Source organism: Salvelinus namaycush, unplaced genomic scaffold, assembly GCF_016432855.1.
Source record: "Salvelinus namaycush isolate Seneca unplaced genomic scaffold, SaNama_1.0 Scaffold939, whole genome shotgun sequence".
Lineage (NCBI taxonomy): Eukaryota > Metazoa > Chordata > Actinopteri > Salmoniformes > Salmonidae > Salvelinus > Salvelinus namaycush.
Genome location: NW_024061685.1, coordinates 3,747 through 19,391, shown reverse-complemented (window position 1 = coordinate 19,391; position 15,645 = coordinate 3,747). Strand labels below are relative to the sequence as shown.

Genomic DNA, 15,645 nt, shown 5'->3' with positions numbered 1-15,645 from the left:
AAAGCTTTTGTTTTGACACCCATTGTTCGTCCTAGACGGGAAATTGGTGTGGATGGTTCAGAGTTCCATGCTTACAAAAGGGTTGATTGATACACGTCAGATGACAAGCCTACTACATCCACTAAAGTACATGCGCCTTGGTGTTATACGCAAATCAGATACAATTAAGGTAGCTCCAACGGTTAGGATGTTGCCACGCAAGTAAAGCAAACGTAGTTGTTATATAGAACACTTTATTTGACATGTTAGAACAAGCCATTACACCCAAAGAATGTATCCAGAAGAAACATAGAAATGACGCTCCTCAAAGAGGTCTTTGACATGTCGTTGACCTGTTGAGAGAGAACCTATTAGTTCAGTTATGGTCTGACAGAGTCTGAAAAGCATAAAACAAGACCTACCTCTTTTCGGGTTGTCCCGATTCACACATTGTCCACTACAGGGGCCGCCAGAGGGACTACTGGCGTCACAGATGACCACATCACAATGGACAAAGACCTAGGAATCAAAGATTTGATGGTGTCAGATACATTTAAAAAAAGGGATGATTGCCACTCACAAAATTAACCTATAAAGATTGTTGGGTGAACTTTGTTACCTGGCCACTCGGCTCAACCGCATCCTCGACGAAGGAAAACATATAGACCTCAAAGCGTTTGACGTGAGGGGGGAAGTGGACCCTGGTGTCAGCTACCACCGGGTGGAAGACTACACGGTACGGATCCTCCGGGTTATCACAACTGCCAGTGTAGAGAGAGGGACTAAGTTAGGAACAAGAAAACACTGTAAACCCCAACCGCCTTGTGTACGAAGTCTTATGGTGGTGTCATGACTGTACTGTGAGGATCAGATCAATTCACACCGTGTTGTAAATGACAGGAGAAGTGGGTTCCTTCTCCCCCTCCAGTATGAACTAAAGGAATGTCTTTGTTACCAGGCTTTTCCCCATCAACTCTTACCCCTCCTAAATTCCTCGGTCTTGAAAAACCCAACATATTTCATATACAATGTAAAGGCTCGAGACTTCCTACCTGTAGTGTGAGCACTTTTCTAGTTCCAGTATTTCCTTTTTAAAAATCACAAAATAAGAATCAACATGACATTCTTTTTCTATCTGACCAGTCTTATGTTAGAAATATTGTTCCAGTATTCACTTTTGAACGTATTAGAGAAACTCCTAGAAAATGTGCATAGTAAGTAGCCATGCCACGAGTGACATCAGAGAGTGTGTCAGAACCGTCCCCGGCGGCCAGAGTGCATAAAAGGATTGGTAACTGAAATTAACATTAGACCAGAAAACCGTGAGTCGCTAGCTACACGTTTGAAATGGTTGGAACTTTCCTAAACGCACCTTCCTAAGGACGGCGAGCTGCAGCTCATGTCCAAAGTGGTCCGAAACCTGAATACCAACACGAGGGAGAATAAACACCCCTCAGACAGACAGTCACTGGTACAGCCGATTAGCTGTTTGGAGCCAAGTACCTAGAAAAGCTAACTTCAGTGGGACCATTCTGCTATCCAAACCATCCTACTCTCATCACCCACTGAGGAATCAGCGACAGGGTTGATTAGCCCATCTTCCAGAATGAGTGAAAGGAAAATCCATCCTGAAGTTCCGTTCAAGACTAGTCATTGGAGCCACGGACAACTAACGACATTGTGACCTCAGGGAGCCAATCAGAGAGAAGACCCAACCACCTACCTTTCCACGGCGGCATCCCACATAAATACATTCATGCAAAAATGTAACAACGATAAGTGTCCCTTATGGAACCATGGGTGGGGGAGACATCGTAACAAGCCGTCATATTGTGTCAGTCCGCTAGGGACCTGTGTAGCTAGTAAATAAATTAAACCAATTTGTATAGTACTGAATCATAAGGCTGGGGTTCTTGCAGCTGCGAGGAGGATACGATGTAATGGTTAATAAGTTGACTTTAGCAATGTAATAGATTTCTACCGTCTAGAGTTTAAGTCGGGAGACGGTATCTTTAAAACCGTTTCCTCGGCACCCCAAATCCTAACACGATTCATTTAGAGTCGGGTAACAATTAAACAGTCCTCAGATAATTCAAGGTCACGTCACGACAGTAGTTTGTTGGTTTTAATTTCTGATCTTTTGGCCCATCAGACCTGGAAAAATCTGATTTAGTACATTTTTATTTATTAAAAAACAGAAATTGGGCTGCCTATTTGAAAAAAAATGCATTTAATTTGTCAGGAGGGTCATACTAGCAATGCCATAGCATTTCTCATCAACAATATCACTTTGTCTACTGCAAAGGCTTTTATAGCTAGTTAAATGACGGATGTCAAATGTCTACGTCGTATGTCCAACATGTATATTCAATTACATTGACATGAATGCATTCTCATGTGGTGAGACGTCCCTCTAAATGGTTCTTAAAGTTCTAAATGATCCAGAATGGTCAGACTACAGGCGACCTGAATATTGATCAATTGACCGTGGTTTAACCAAAGTTGCCGAATAGACAGTCGGTATCATCAACGCAATCATATTTTTCAAAATAAGTAATTCATTTTAATTAAGAATTTCATGCAATGCGCCAGAGCAATTCTTCCGCTGTCGGAAAAATGTCCCAAAAAATTAATTCTACACCCATGGCATCAGATTCACACGTGGAGGACTTCTGTGAAGGGAGCAGCTCTACTATATAAAGTAACCTACGCATTGACAGTTTAGGCCTACTTTTGTCATTTGCATCTTTGGGAGGTTTATCATTTACTGTTTAACTGACAGATATTAGCAAAAAGGGATTTGTGAAATCTGAAGACGTTACATTAAGAGACAAACGCCCACACCAGTACAAATCCACTTGATCTGGCAGACGACGGCCAGAGCTTTCTCAGGATTTTGCACAACGATTTAAGCAGCTGAAGTGACAAATCTGAACTGCCCATTTCGTGCACAGCCATGTGAATGTGGTGTCTTTTCCTATGATCTACAAAACATTTTCAGCCTGTTTTTTCAAACTGCTACCACCCCCACCAGGATGACATTTGATTTAATAAACTGCTGCAAAGTTACTCCCGTGACAGATGAGCCTTGTGTCCACATGGCCGCCGGAGCAAATTAAAATAGGGGGTGCCAAATTTGGGGTTTTGCCACCATTTCATAAAAATGGTAAAATTGCGTGATTTGATAGCATTTGGCAAACCCGATCCCCCAAATAAATGGTTTTGACCAATAAAGTTGCTTCACTCCACTGCTTGGTGTAACATGTATCCAGATACTGAAAAGACACCCGCAAAATAAAGTGTCATTTGCAGCGTGCATAATCAGGGCAAAGTCATTGTAGCCCATCTACCAAAGGTTGCAGTGTCCATTACAATGTAGGAAAAATAAGTCATCTTTCAATAGTTACCCAATTTAAATTCTTGAGAAGATGGCAAAGTTAAAAATTAGGCCAGCGGTGTCCATCTGTGGCAAAGTGCCCAAATCAATGCTTATGACAAACCCAGCTGTGTGACATTTTTTTAAATATGAACATTAGCTAGCTAAATAAGGTTAGCAAGATGCTGCTACACTTGACCGTGGTATTTGTTCATGTTTAGCAACTCCCAATTAGCGCATTCCTCTAGGACAGGAAATTCCATTGAAAGTGGCATCAACTTCTAGGGATCCTGTCCACTGATCCTATTCAGTTTCAAACATCAACTTCCATGCTGCACAGGCATGTGAACCATCCTTTATGTTAAGCGCATAACCGTTTTAAACACAAGAGGTCACTTGTGCCTGAATTCAACAAGTATTCAGTCAGTGTTAAGAGCAGTTGTATGAAACCAATCGGAAAGGCAAGCCTAGCTTGCCAGCCGCTCTCGATTTCCATTCGACTGCCCAGCAGTTCGGCACAACACTGAACTGGAGCAAACCAAAAGGATAACATTGAGTAAAAAGGTGTAGGTAACGCCAACATAGTGTCTTAACCTTTCCACACGCGAGTTCCAAATATCTTCAACAGTCACCCCAGCGGGAGTTTGTTATGCGCGTGATGTCAGAATGCACTCACCGTTCCAAAATGTGGACAGTTAACCCGCGCTGACCTCAAACCAAGGCACACTACCTGCTAATTTTCTATAGCCCGTTTCAACTTCTAAGTTTGCCTCATTCATTCACAAAAGTAGCCCATTTCACTGTTGCAGACAATTTCTTTGAGAATTTGAATGAGCCAGACAAACTTTCCTTCAAGCATACAGACATTTGCACACCTAGTCAGAACAGGCCTTGCACAAACTTTCCCCCTGGCACATTTATTGCCTGGTGCCCACATTGCCTTCCTTACAAATAACTGGACATGCGTGCATTCCTATCAAAGTGCCTTATTTTCTGTGTAACGTTTCTACTGTAGCATACCGTAAGTATAATGTACTTAGCGTTTTATTCATGCATTCTGATTCTTGCCTAGATTGTAATGGACACGTGTGTAAAACACTTTTGAAGGTGGTACCGACTATGAGCTAACGCCATACAATGCAGTCGGGTTATCACGTAAGGGTCTGTCAGACTCAACTGACGTATGGTGTTTAAGACACCTGGGATCTCGGAGTACCCCCATAGACTTCAGTGCATTCAAGACAAAGACTTCCAAGCCGTTAGTTGATTTGAACACGGCATCAGAGTGTAAACTATGGTACCTCAGGGGTATTTAGCTTAGAAAAATCTGTCTGCCCCTCCATTTATTGTTGATAAATCCCCCATCTAAGTAATATTTCCTGCATCATCCTCGCCACAATACCTTCCCGAGGACTTAATGGATTGATCTATATCTTGCAACTGTTTAGCTTTCGTGCTACGGTTAAGCTAGGCTTGTATTTGGGGAGGTGACAATTGGCTTTTTGATTTGTTAATTGTAAACTACTTGTCATGTGTACGCTGTAACAAGTACAAAGATTTGTCACACGCTGAAGTGGCCAAACTAAGTTAAGATCTCAGGCAATGGAAGCAGTGAATGGAATTAGGGAGTTTTTGCTTGACAAACATGGCTGCCATATTTTCCAAACTAGATTTACATGGCTCCCTTGTACCGCATCACTGGTGAGCACATTGTAAAACAAGTCTAGCTGTTATTTAGACTAGATGATAGCATTAACATTTATATATTTTACAAGCAAAGGTGGAATAAAGTTGTGAAGACCTTTACTTCTCATCAGTACTAAACATTGTTTAGATGCTTTTCAGACAACGCGGTTTAGAGTCGTTTGTTTGCATCATACGTTCTGTTCCAATGCTACGCTGCAGGGACCACTCAGTGATAACAAACATGTGATGCTACGCGCCAGAATCTCCCATAAGTGTTCATTTGGGTGGAGATCTGCTGACAGACCGCATAAGGCTCACATCGTTTTTAAGCTCAAACCATTGTGACCACTCATGACCTATGGATGGGGGCATAGCCACGGTAGTCAAAGTAGATGGCCAGCCAAGCATGATAGGTTGCTAATTACTCAGGAACCACACCTGTGGAATAACACTTGTTTAGGCCCAAAAACAACAAGTTACCCATTAATGATGAGATTCCACCGGGGTCGGGAGTCACGGTCCTCGTTGAGGGTGGCCCAGCAGTGGTCAAGCACCAGCGCTACCTTGGGGTCAGAGGACCTGGTCAGCTCCACCTCAAAGTGCAGAGGCTGTCTCAGGTACCTCACCACTGGATAGTCCTCCTCCTGGTGGAACGTGTTATACGAGGCGTCTGGAACACAGAACGAGACAACCGGTGGGCACAAAACAGCGAGGTACCATCTCAACTTGTCCATTAAGAAACACACGTTTATCATATCCTGTTGTGCCCCGATGAAACCCCCCCCCCCCCCACCAGAGGCTTCTGACAAATTCCCAAATCAGCTCCTCACCGTTACTCCATAGCCACACCTGTAGATCTCAGAACACAAGAGTAATATATCATAAGGCTTACATTTTTGGGAATGGTTTTGTAAAGGACACCTTCCAAGATTCTATATTCCATTTCCAGATCATCAGGAGTGATTAGAATTTAGAGGCCAAGTTGAAATTCTGAATTTGTGCACGCTTACCCTGAGCGAGTCTCATTCTGACCATTAGTCGACCCGTCCCAGTCTCGGCAAAAAGCTCGTTGTCACGCGGCCTGGTGAGGAAGGCCAATGTGCGAGTGATGTTGACCACATAGTAGCAGGAAACCTTTAACCTAAAAAGAGGGATGTAGGCAACTTCAATAGGGGAAACTTCAAGCAGTGGAGTGGACACACTGGTAGTAGAGGCACATTTTCCCTGTATACAAAGTTAAAGTTGAGCAATTGGTGAAGAAAACCTATAAAATCTAACAGCTACAATTGTGATGCGTAATGCACTTACTGATATTCCTCCTCTGAAGACGTCGTGCCATTCAGCTTCACCTCAAGTTCATCTGGCAAGGAGATTTCGTTCTCATACAGCATGACATTGTTGATAAACTATGTAGTAGAGGGGAATTGACTTATTACAGCCTGCAGAAGCAAACAGTCCGTAAATACACAGTACCCATCACCTCAGGGTAATAGTCATTTTACCTTCCTGGTGGTGCCACAGGAGTTGACAGTGAAGTGGAAGTAGGCGAAGCGATCGTCGCTGTAGGTGGGACCACAGGCGGGGTCGCTCAGGGTCAGCTGACCGGGGTTCAGACTGGGAGCAGACTCCACCTTGACCGCCAGCGCAGTCATCGTTCCGTTAGAGAAACACTCTTGGGGGTGGGGAAGCAAAAGACAGGTAGCCATCAGACCTGGGTTCTGTATTTGTTACACTTCATTGAGCACAGTAGAACCAATGGAATAGCACCAAAAGTGCAAACCATGCCCATCTGGCACTACTATTAGACTCACAGTATTTGCAAGGAACCCAGGTTAGGTAAACATGTCAAACGACTATTTATCGGAAGTAATTGTTTGAGAACCAACCAGTCAGCGTTTTGAGGAAGCTGCAAGCCAGGGAAAAGTATTTGATGGTCATGTTGTTGTAAGGATTCAACAGAGCCACATCCAGTCTGCTCCTGACAGAGGACGGGTGAACCGACTGGGAACCAATGGGAGAGTTCATTAGTCCAATATTGTATGCATGTATACAGGGTAAGGAAAGCGAGGCTAGCTGCAGCAATTTAGGTTAACATGTTTTGGGAGAGCATCGTACCTCAAACACTGCGTCCGGCGAAGAGAAGGGCAACGTGATGGTGAAGTCTGCGTCGCCCTCTGTTAAATACTGTTGAGCAAGCTCATGGTTAAGCAGCCGCTTGCCAACCAAGACCACGAAAAAGGGATCTTGGTTCCTGTAGTCCACAGTGATGTGAAAGTTCTCCTGATCACAGTTGCCAGTGACTGAGGGTGGCACTACAAGGACAAACAGGGTTGTGTTCATTAAGCACAAAAAACAGGAAGGTACTACTTGAACTTGTCCAAGGAGAAAACCTCGTTTTCAGTTGCAAAATGTTTTGCTACGGTGGGACTGAATAAACATGATCCTGGCAAATCAGGAACAGGACACTGGGTCCAAATACTCTAAAGCTTAACATTTTCTTTGTAGAGAGACCGCATAGGTAAAACCTACAGTATGGCTAGTTGGGCTTTCACTGCAATCATTAACGAGAGGAAGCCATTCAACAGTAGTTTGGCGTAGTCCAGAGACATACCAATGTCCAGCAGTACAGCGTCCACAACGGCAGAGTGAGAGAAAGGAGCGTACTCTGGAAAGACGACCAGGCCGTAGATCAGCTGAAGAGTGAAGGTTGTGACGCCTTGTTCCGCCCTTCTCTGTAGTGAAGTTAAACGCATTGGTCAATTGATAGCATTATTGTTGTAACAGAACTCTATTCAACATCAAGTGACAACTAAGTACATATGGGGACTATTAAAACAAACTATATACTTAAAGTAATGTTGCCCTCATTCCTCTAAATCAAGCACTACTTGGCAAGTGAATGCATACAACTGCCAAAATAATGGGAAACACTTGAGTAAATGAGGGATACAAAGTACATTTGCGCCATTATTTATATTTTGTTGGTGGCCCACTTATTAGGGCATGTGTACAAATCACTGCGTGTGGCCTTGCATTTAACAGAAACACACCTCCTTAAAGACCACCGGGTCTGAGAAGGGCACCTCCATCCTGAAGCTCTTCAAGGTGTTGTCCAGGGATCTCTGCTCCTGAACATTGAAGCCTCTGGCGTTGCACTCTGCAACAGTTAGCACCATGGTGGGAAAGGTGATGTTCAGCAGCTCCACATCAAGGTTGAAGGTCCCCAACTCAAGCACAAACACTGCCTGCTCAGGAACTGTGTCTAAGGGCGTGTCTGTTCATTGGCAAACAAAAAAACATTTTGAAATGCGCTACAATGGAGGTCGAAAATGGACATTTGTTATTGCCTCCCCGTTTCAGTACATTTTCTTCTGTTTTGTGCCTAATGAACAACCCAGGCATCCCAAATTACCATAGGCACTATTTAACTAAACCAGACTCACAGTTGCGAACTTGTGGAGGCCTGGCCATCGGAGGTGTTGTGATAGGGAAGAGGACTTTGTAGCTGGTGTCCTCGTGTGCGACCTCCTCGATCCACAGCAACTCAAGCATGGGCTCAATGGTGTAAGTGACAAAGTACTGGTCATCCTGAATATGGCTCTGTAAAGGGAGACGAGTGAATCATTCAGGCTGTAATACACAAGTGGAGTGCAAAAACAGCTAAATGTTCCTTACAAGCCAGAATGTTACTCTACCGGTTATCTGTGTGGTTTGTCCTTCAGCCGCTCGTAATTTAAGACAAAATATCGGCTTACCCGACTTTAGAGAGCTGGTAGGCATATGGTTGTCAACTTGCATTTCCGGCGGTGTGTATTTTCAAAGCAACCGACACGCAAAGTAAACACTTGCACAATATGTAAACAGTAAGCGAACGTTGCTTGCATTCAGTTGAGTGGCAAAGCTACCGGCTCCCTAAGAAGTCAGGTAAACAATACTTTAGTGTGGATATTTGGTCTCAAATTTCAAGCGGCTGAAGGACAAACTGCAAAGACAAGCGGTAGAGTATGTTTAAGTGTCATTTTATGCAACATTCACACGATTTTGCAATCCAATGTGTCAGGCTGTATACACACCCACCAATCCATTGTATATTAGCCTGATTAAGCAGACAATTGCTCAATAAGAAACATTTTACACAAGACAACATTTCTAGGAGTTTACCCATGAGAGATGGCAAAGGGTTACTGCAAAGCACTGACAACTGCTGCAGTAAAAAGGGCTCTACAAATAAGATTTGATTTACAAATTAAACAGGAACATTTTACTCTTCCAACGCTGACCTTGAAATAGCCGCCAACCGCCCCCACCGGAATTTCAACAATAATATGAGCCTCTGTGACTAAAACCGAGTAGTTTCTGGCAGCCATTTCCTCAGTGTCCAGCCTCTTAGCGTCAATTCCCATGTACACCTCCAACATGGTGAAGGCAGCAGAGGAGAAAAGTGGGTCTATGTGCTTCGGCATGTACCAGGTGATCACTTCTGGAGTAAAGGCCACTGCCCCTGCAGTGAAACAAGAAGCCAAGTGCACATCATAACAGAACATTTTGCAACTGAAAACAAATGTGCCATTATTTGGAAAAAGTTCATCCCAAAACATTTCCCAACTGAACACTACATAACACAAATCAAAGTCTTGTCTGGAGCCAATTAAGAACTGGGTTTATAAGATCTTAATTTGCCAAGTTCGTCCATTATTTCACACTCAACCTGGTGTTGGACAAACAGCCGTAGCATCTACTCGAGTAACCAGCCACTTCTGCTCAAAGAAGGTTGAGGTTGAGAGCACCCGCATCGGAACCCCAGCTACCTGTTCAGGGGACAACCACACCAGGGCCGTGTTCAGTAGGGCACACCGTATTAACAATATGTTGCAGAGTTAAGGTAGGGCCACCGTTTCCAAATGTTTGCTCTACTGAACATGACCCAGTTCATGGAGGAAGTGGAGAAAGTCAGCTTACATTCTGGAGGTATGTCTCCTCTGCATTATTAGGGCTTCTTAACACCAGCCGTGTGGGAGTGTTGGCTATTGCATAGCCCTTTCTTTGGACCTCATCCACATTCATGACCTTCTTGCTAGGACTAAAGACGACTGCTGTCATTTTGTATCCTGAAGCAACAGCCTGTCTCAGGAAATGGAAACAGGAATTAAACAAATTGTCAACAAATGCACATTTTGTTTAGCGCCATCCTGTAGTGAAATTACAGAAACTGAAATATGGCTACCTCAGCTCCTCTCCGGAAGTTGCCGCTCCTTGCTTTCGGGCCTCCAGTGGGCTGTTCAGGGACGGTTTGGATGTCTGGAAGAGTCCTTCTGACCGACACCTAGAGAAGAAAGGCCATTATTCCCTATGCATTTTCTCCCTCCCATACAATACGAAATCAAGGGCCAGTTCTCAATCTGTCCACTCGCCTCCTTAAATGAAGGAGTATTGAATTGAGAGAGAGTCAAGAACCTCTACGTTGTGTCACAGAAGCAGAAGAAATGAAACACTGGACAGTTGTAGCTCTAGACAGATCATTTATACAGGCAGTACGACAAGCTCGACTGTAAACATGTCCTTTGGGGCATGCTCTGCTCACTTGCCTCCATGTAGTTGCGGTCGCACAGAATCTCTCGGGAGGTCCAGGGGGTGTAGCTACAGGTTTTGCCCACTCTATACACAGGGTCTTCAGTCATGTGGTTTCCTGGCAGCCTGAACTGCATGACCAAGCTGAACATCTTATCATCCTAAAATGAAGGGGGAAGGGGAAAAAAAGGTATTAAAAAAGCCTTTCATTATATAGCAGAAAACAAATAATTCAGTTGACGTTCATGCAAGTTATAGACTGTGGCAAAATTGACTATATGAATGCAGCTGCCACTGTATTGAAGCCACACTACAGGAGAAGTGCTCAGTAGTACACATCACTGCAGTCTGTATCAGAAAGTTGGCTGGCCCTCTGAAAGCCCTCCATAAACTTCTGCTGTACCTTACGTCATCGTTAACTTAGAGGTAAGAGATAGCAGACCCAGGGGTGGTAAAACTGCTTAAATGTTTCTGGCACCGTACTTCTAATAACCTCCATGCTCTAAAATTGTATGAATTAGCACCTCTACTGCAACTCAGGCTTATTGAGGACCTTTTTACTGAAGAATGCATTTGTTTTCAATGATTACATTTTTCATCTAGTGATGCAAATATTGACTTGTATCTTTGTGTATACAGGGCTCATCTGTTAAAGAGCCTGGTCTCAGCATGACTCCATGTCAAAGGTTAAATAAAGTGACGTTGCTACATTATGGGTTGCAAATGCAGTGACACTGAAAGGCAAACTGTCCATTTGAAGTTCAAGCAAACACTACAGTGCTTAGGGTTACCATGTTTTGGGAAAAGCAGTTTTGAAGAGAAGCAAAAAACATGGCATTCCCCATGGGGTCAAATTTAAAGCTGAATCCACACTGAGTAGCAAGGCCAGGTGTCAGGTTTATGATTTGTGTGTCATCTGGAAGGGATGGAGATGGTGTGAACACAATAGTTGACAAACAACAATCCATGAATTATGAAAGGAGAATCATAAGAGACAAACTCACTGAAGACAGCGTCAACCTCTTTAAAAAGAGGAGCGACACTCAAACGAATAACGTTACCAAGGCATTCAGCGTTGAGGTCATCTGGAATGGGAAAGGTTAGTTAAAAACCAAAAAAAATATTGTCAAACGCTTAGTGCTTGAACTTGTAGGGTGAAAAATGCATACTTATAGAAGGTGTCTGTTGTGCTTGTATGCCCACAGCTGCAACAACAGGCAAAACAACCTGTAAGGCATTTGACAAATATTATGATTGATTAAAAGGAGGAAGAACACAACTCAAATGTTTGCGTCAAATAAGACTCTTCTAGGCCTGCTACTACTTACCCTGAGCTAAGGAAAGGAACCATTGTAGAACAGAATTGTTTTGATAAAATACACAGCTACAGAATCTAATATTTGACCCAAGGTGTGCAGCCTACAGCCCAGGGGTATTCAACTTTTACCCTATGACAAAGGCTTCCCACACTCAGTCACCTGAACCCCAAAGGGCTGCACATTTTCTTTTTATTCCCCTAGCCCTACAAAGCTGATTCAAATAATCAACTAATCATCAAGCTTTGTTCATGTGAATCAGCTGTGTAGTGTTAGGACAAAAACCAACATGCACACCAAGTTTGGGAAACGCTGCCCTGCCCTACGAGCCTGCTGGTTTTCTGTTCTAACTGATAATGACTTGCACCCACCTTGTGTCCCTGGTCTAGATCAGTCCCCGATGACAGGAGAACAATGAAGAAATGCAGTGGAACTGGCTTTGAGACCCAGAGGTGAGTTTGAGGGCTATAGCTGTTCCTGCTCCTCAAATTTCACAGTTTGCCACTGGCGTAATTGAATGAGGGGTTATGCTGGATGTAACCGGTGTGAAATGGCTAGCTAGTAGTGCACTGATAGCGTTTCAATCGGTGACGTCACTCGCTCTGAGACCTTGAAGTAGTTCCCCTTACTCTGCAAGGGCCGCGGCTTTTGTGGAGCGATGGGTAACTGTTGTATATGTGTGCAAAGGGTCACTGGTTCGGGACAGAAGTAAAACTGTTACACGGGCACCATTTAATTTGTCATCGATCGCTAGACCAGATTTTTTATTTTTTTCCCCCTATCTTTTTCATTACGCAGACATAAGCAGAGTTGACACCATCGAGGTGTGGATGTTTACTTTCGACACTAGTTATTTTTCTCCAGTTTCGTCCGACGAACAGACTGTAGTGGTAAAATAAAACGGGATACATTTTTTAATGAAGTCCTAAGCATCACTCCAGTCAAAACAATCTCTGCGAACGTTCGATTCCAATATATGTAGTTCTGTCTATGGAATACATACAAAAATGTCGTTAAAAAAATAGATATGTATAAAATATACTTGTCTGTACAGGTAAATGTAGGAAATCCAAAATGCACAAAAATATGTTTTTGTAATGTCTAAAATAAAATATGTGTATAATATATACTTGTCTGTAAAGCAATGCAGAAGCAATAAGCATTGTAAATGATGATAGAACACATCAAATTAATGTGAACATGAGGACACAAAGGAGAGATTTAATTAAAAGATCATCTTTTAATACTTTTTTATGCTGAAGATTTTTAAATGCTGAAAAAATCTATGTATGGCAAATCCACTCTGGGCAAATGGCCTGTTGAGACAAAAATAAGAAAATAGTTAACATCCTTGCTATTTCAGCCACTTGCTATGTTAAGAAAAATCTCAGTTAATAATGAATGGATACAATTTGGAAGGATTTTCCAGAGCCATACCTCAGTAGGGTAGAGTGTCAGGTGGCACAACCATTGGTGCCATGAGGTCAACGTGTGAAGGAGGGAGCAAGCCAGAGAGCTGTCTAGGAAGCAGTCCAGGCCCATGGCTTGGAGGCTTTGAGTTGGTCCCATCATTGTAATACATTGTAGGGTATCTGCTGCCCCATAGACCTGCTGGTAGTTGGAAAGGTGTTAGCAGGAGACCACCAGGGACATCTATGATCGGCTGACAGTCTTGGTTAAACCACATGTATTCTAAAGCAATATTCACCTGCTTTCATAGAGTAAGGATTCACTCCTTTGGGGACACTGCCAGTGTTCCCCTGATATCCATATGTCCCCATCGGTGGAGGTGGTGGTACACACTTGTTCTGTGAAAAACATCCAACACATTTTCCAAATTGTTAGTAATATTATCACAGTTGAAATACAATGGTTGTTCACTGTTTTTAATTTCATTGAATTTAAGTGTGTACCTCAGCCTTGGGCTCTGTTTTGTTACCCCCTCTGTGCAGAGTTGGATCCCAGACAATCTGAGGAAGAAGATATTAGCAATGTGAAGCAAGCCACAATAGTTTTTTTTTTTATCCACTCAATTGTCTCTACATAGAATATAGTGTTAAGAACCAGTTCCTTACAGATCTGTCTTTGTCCTCAGGTAGATGAACCTCCTTCTTATTAACTCTTCCACTCCCAAAGGCCCAGCTGAGCCAGCCTCCACTGTTATTGTGAACAGCAGGGGTCTCGGGCTCAGCCACCGGCCGGCTGACAGTCTGGCACTGAGGGTTGGCCTCGGAGTGTTCCGGCTTGGTGATGGACATCATAGCAGGATGCTCAACATATCTAAGTCGGACATCTGTAATAAGTGGGAGAAGTCAGGCCACTCTGCTCATGTCACCATACAGAACAATTACTAGCTGACAGGTAGAAACGTCTGGCTCTGATACTCTGTTACAACCCAATCTTAACCTACACGCAGGGAGGTTACTCCAGGACTCTGCGATCGCATTGTTTTGGTTGCAAAATCAACAATTCCCTGCATATTATGCGAGGGCTTACAAATTTGACCAATCGCCAAACTATTTCTGCATAAAATAGTCACATCATCACAATATTATCGCATAGAACTGACCCATTACCACAGTACAAAAAGAGGGCTCGCATTTCAACCAATCACCGCACATTTACTGCATAATATGGTTCAATCAAGCCCCACGTCAACATAGTTTTTTCCCTTGTAAGCGCATTTTTGCAACAAATTGGACAAAACAATTGCATATTGCTATGCAAAATGTCATAATTGTTGCTGCAAAATCTAGCATATTTATCCGCAAATATCAAAAAAAATCCATGCGAAATCCTGGAGAGATTCACTGGAGTATGAAAATGTATACACTCACTACTGTAAGTCGCTCTGGATAAGAGCGTCTGCTAAATGACTAAAATGTCAAAGTAAAATGGAGCTAAACCTGTTTTATGTAGAAAATGCATGAAAGTATTACAGATATATACTCACATGAGCCATACATTTAACCTATCACAGCTAATTCTCACACTATCACAATGGTAATTTCTTTACTAATTAGGTAAGTTTAAGTGACCTCTTCTCTTGGAATAGAAATCCACAGGTGGAGTACACGCTCCACCATCCCATTTCCACAGTGGTGCCACCATGGGGATGATGGGAGGTGGTTGTGGATGATTGTGTCCATTCTTCACAGGGACACTGGTTGTGAGGAAGATCTCCTCCCTCTCTGCAGGGACACTAGCCTTTGGGACGATCCACTCCCTGTGCGCAGGGACGCTGGCCTTCTGGAGGATCAACTCCCTCTGTGCAGGGATGAGGCCTGATGCTCGGAGGATCTCCTCCCTCTGCGCAGTGATGCTAGCTGCTGAGAGAATCCCCTCCCTCTGTACAGGGACACTGGCTGTTTGGAGGATCCCCTCCCTCTGTGCAGGGACACTTGATGTTTGGAGGATCCTCTCACTCTGTGCAGGGATGAGGCCTGATGCTCGGAGGATCTCCTCCCTCTGCACAGTGATGCTACTGCTGGGAGAACCCCCTCCCTCTGTGCAGGTACACTGGCTGTTTGGAGGATCCCATTCCTCTCAGCAGAGACACTTGCCTTTGGGACAATCCCCTCCCTGTGCGCAGGGACGCTGGCCATTGGGACGATTCCCTTCCTCTGCGCAGTGACACTGGCCATCAGGAGGATCAACTCCTTTTGTGCAGGGATGAGGCCTGATGCTCTGAGGATCTTCTTCTTCTGCGCAGTGATAGAA

General features: G+C 43.6%; 1 protein-coding gene and 1 long non-coding RNA gene across 2 annotated transcripts; both read right to left on the bottom strand.

Annotated features, from left to right (window-relative positions):
• Positions 1–227: 227 nt before the first annotated feature.
• On the bottom strand, positions 228–10,542 carry LOC120043480. Its single transcript, XM_038988069.1, has 16 exons — positions 10,266–10,542; positions 10,001–10,162; positions 9,750–9,849; positions 9,322–9,542; positions 8,485–8,641; positions 8,092–8,315; positions 7,653–7,773; positions 7,157–7,353; positions 6,928–7,042; positions 6,544–6,713; positions 6,350–6,447; positions 6,052–6,182; positions 5,522–5,711; positions 599–740; positions 402–498; positions 228–332 (listed from the first exon to the last, which is right to left on the bottom strand). The coding sequence occupies exons 2-16, from the start codon at positions 10,139–10,141 to the stop codon at positions 259–261; spliced, it is 2,178 nt and encodes a 725-aa protein (XP_038843997.1). The 5' UTR covers positions 10,142–10,162; positions 10,266–10,542; the 3' UTR covers positions 228–258.
• Positions 10,543–13,443: 2,901 nt separating this feature from the next.
• On the bottom strand, positions 13,444–13,852 carry LOC120043478. The gene is made up of 3 exons (XR_005476456.1): positions 13,839–13,852; positions 13,634–13,733; positions 13,444–13,536 (listed from the first exon to the last, which is right to left on the bottom strand). It is a non-coding gene; the product is annotated as an uncharacterized LOC120043478 (long non-coding RNA).
• Between the last annotated feature and the right edge of the window lie 1,793 nt (positions 13,853–15,645).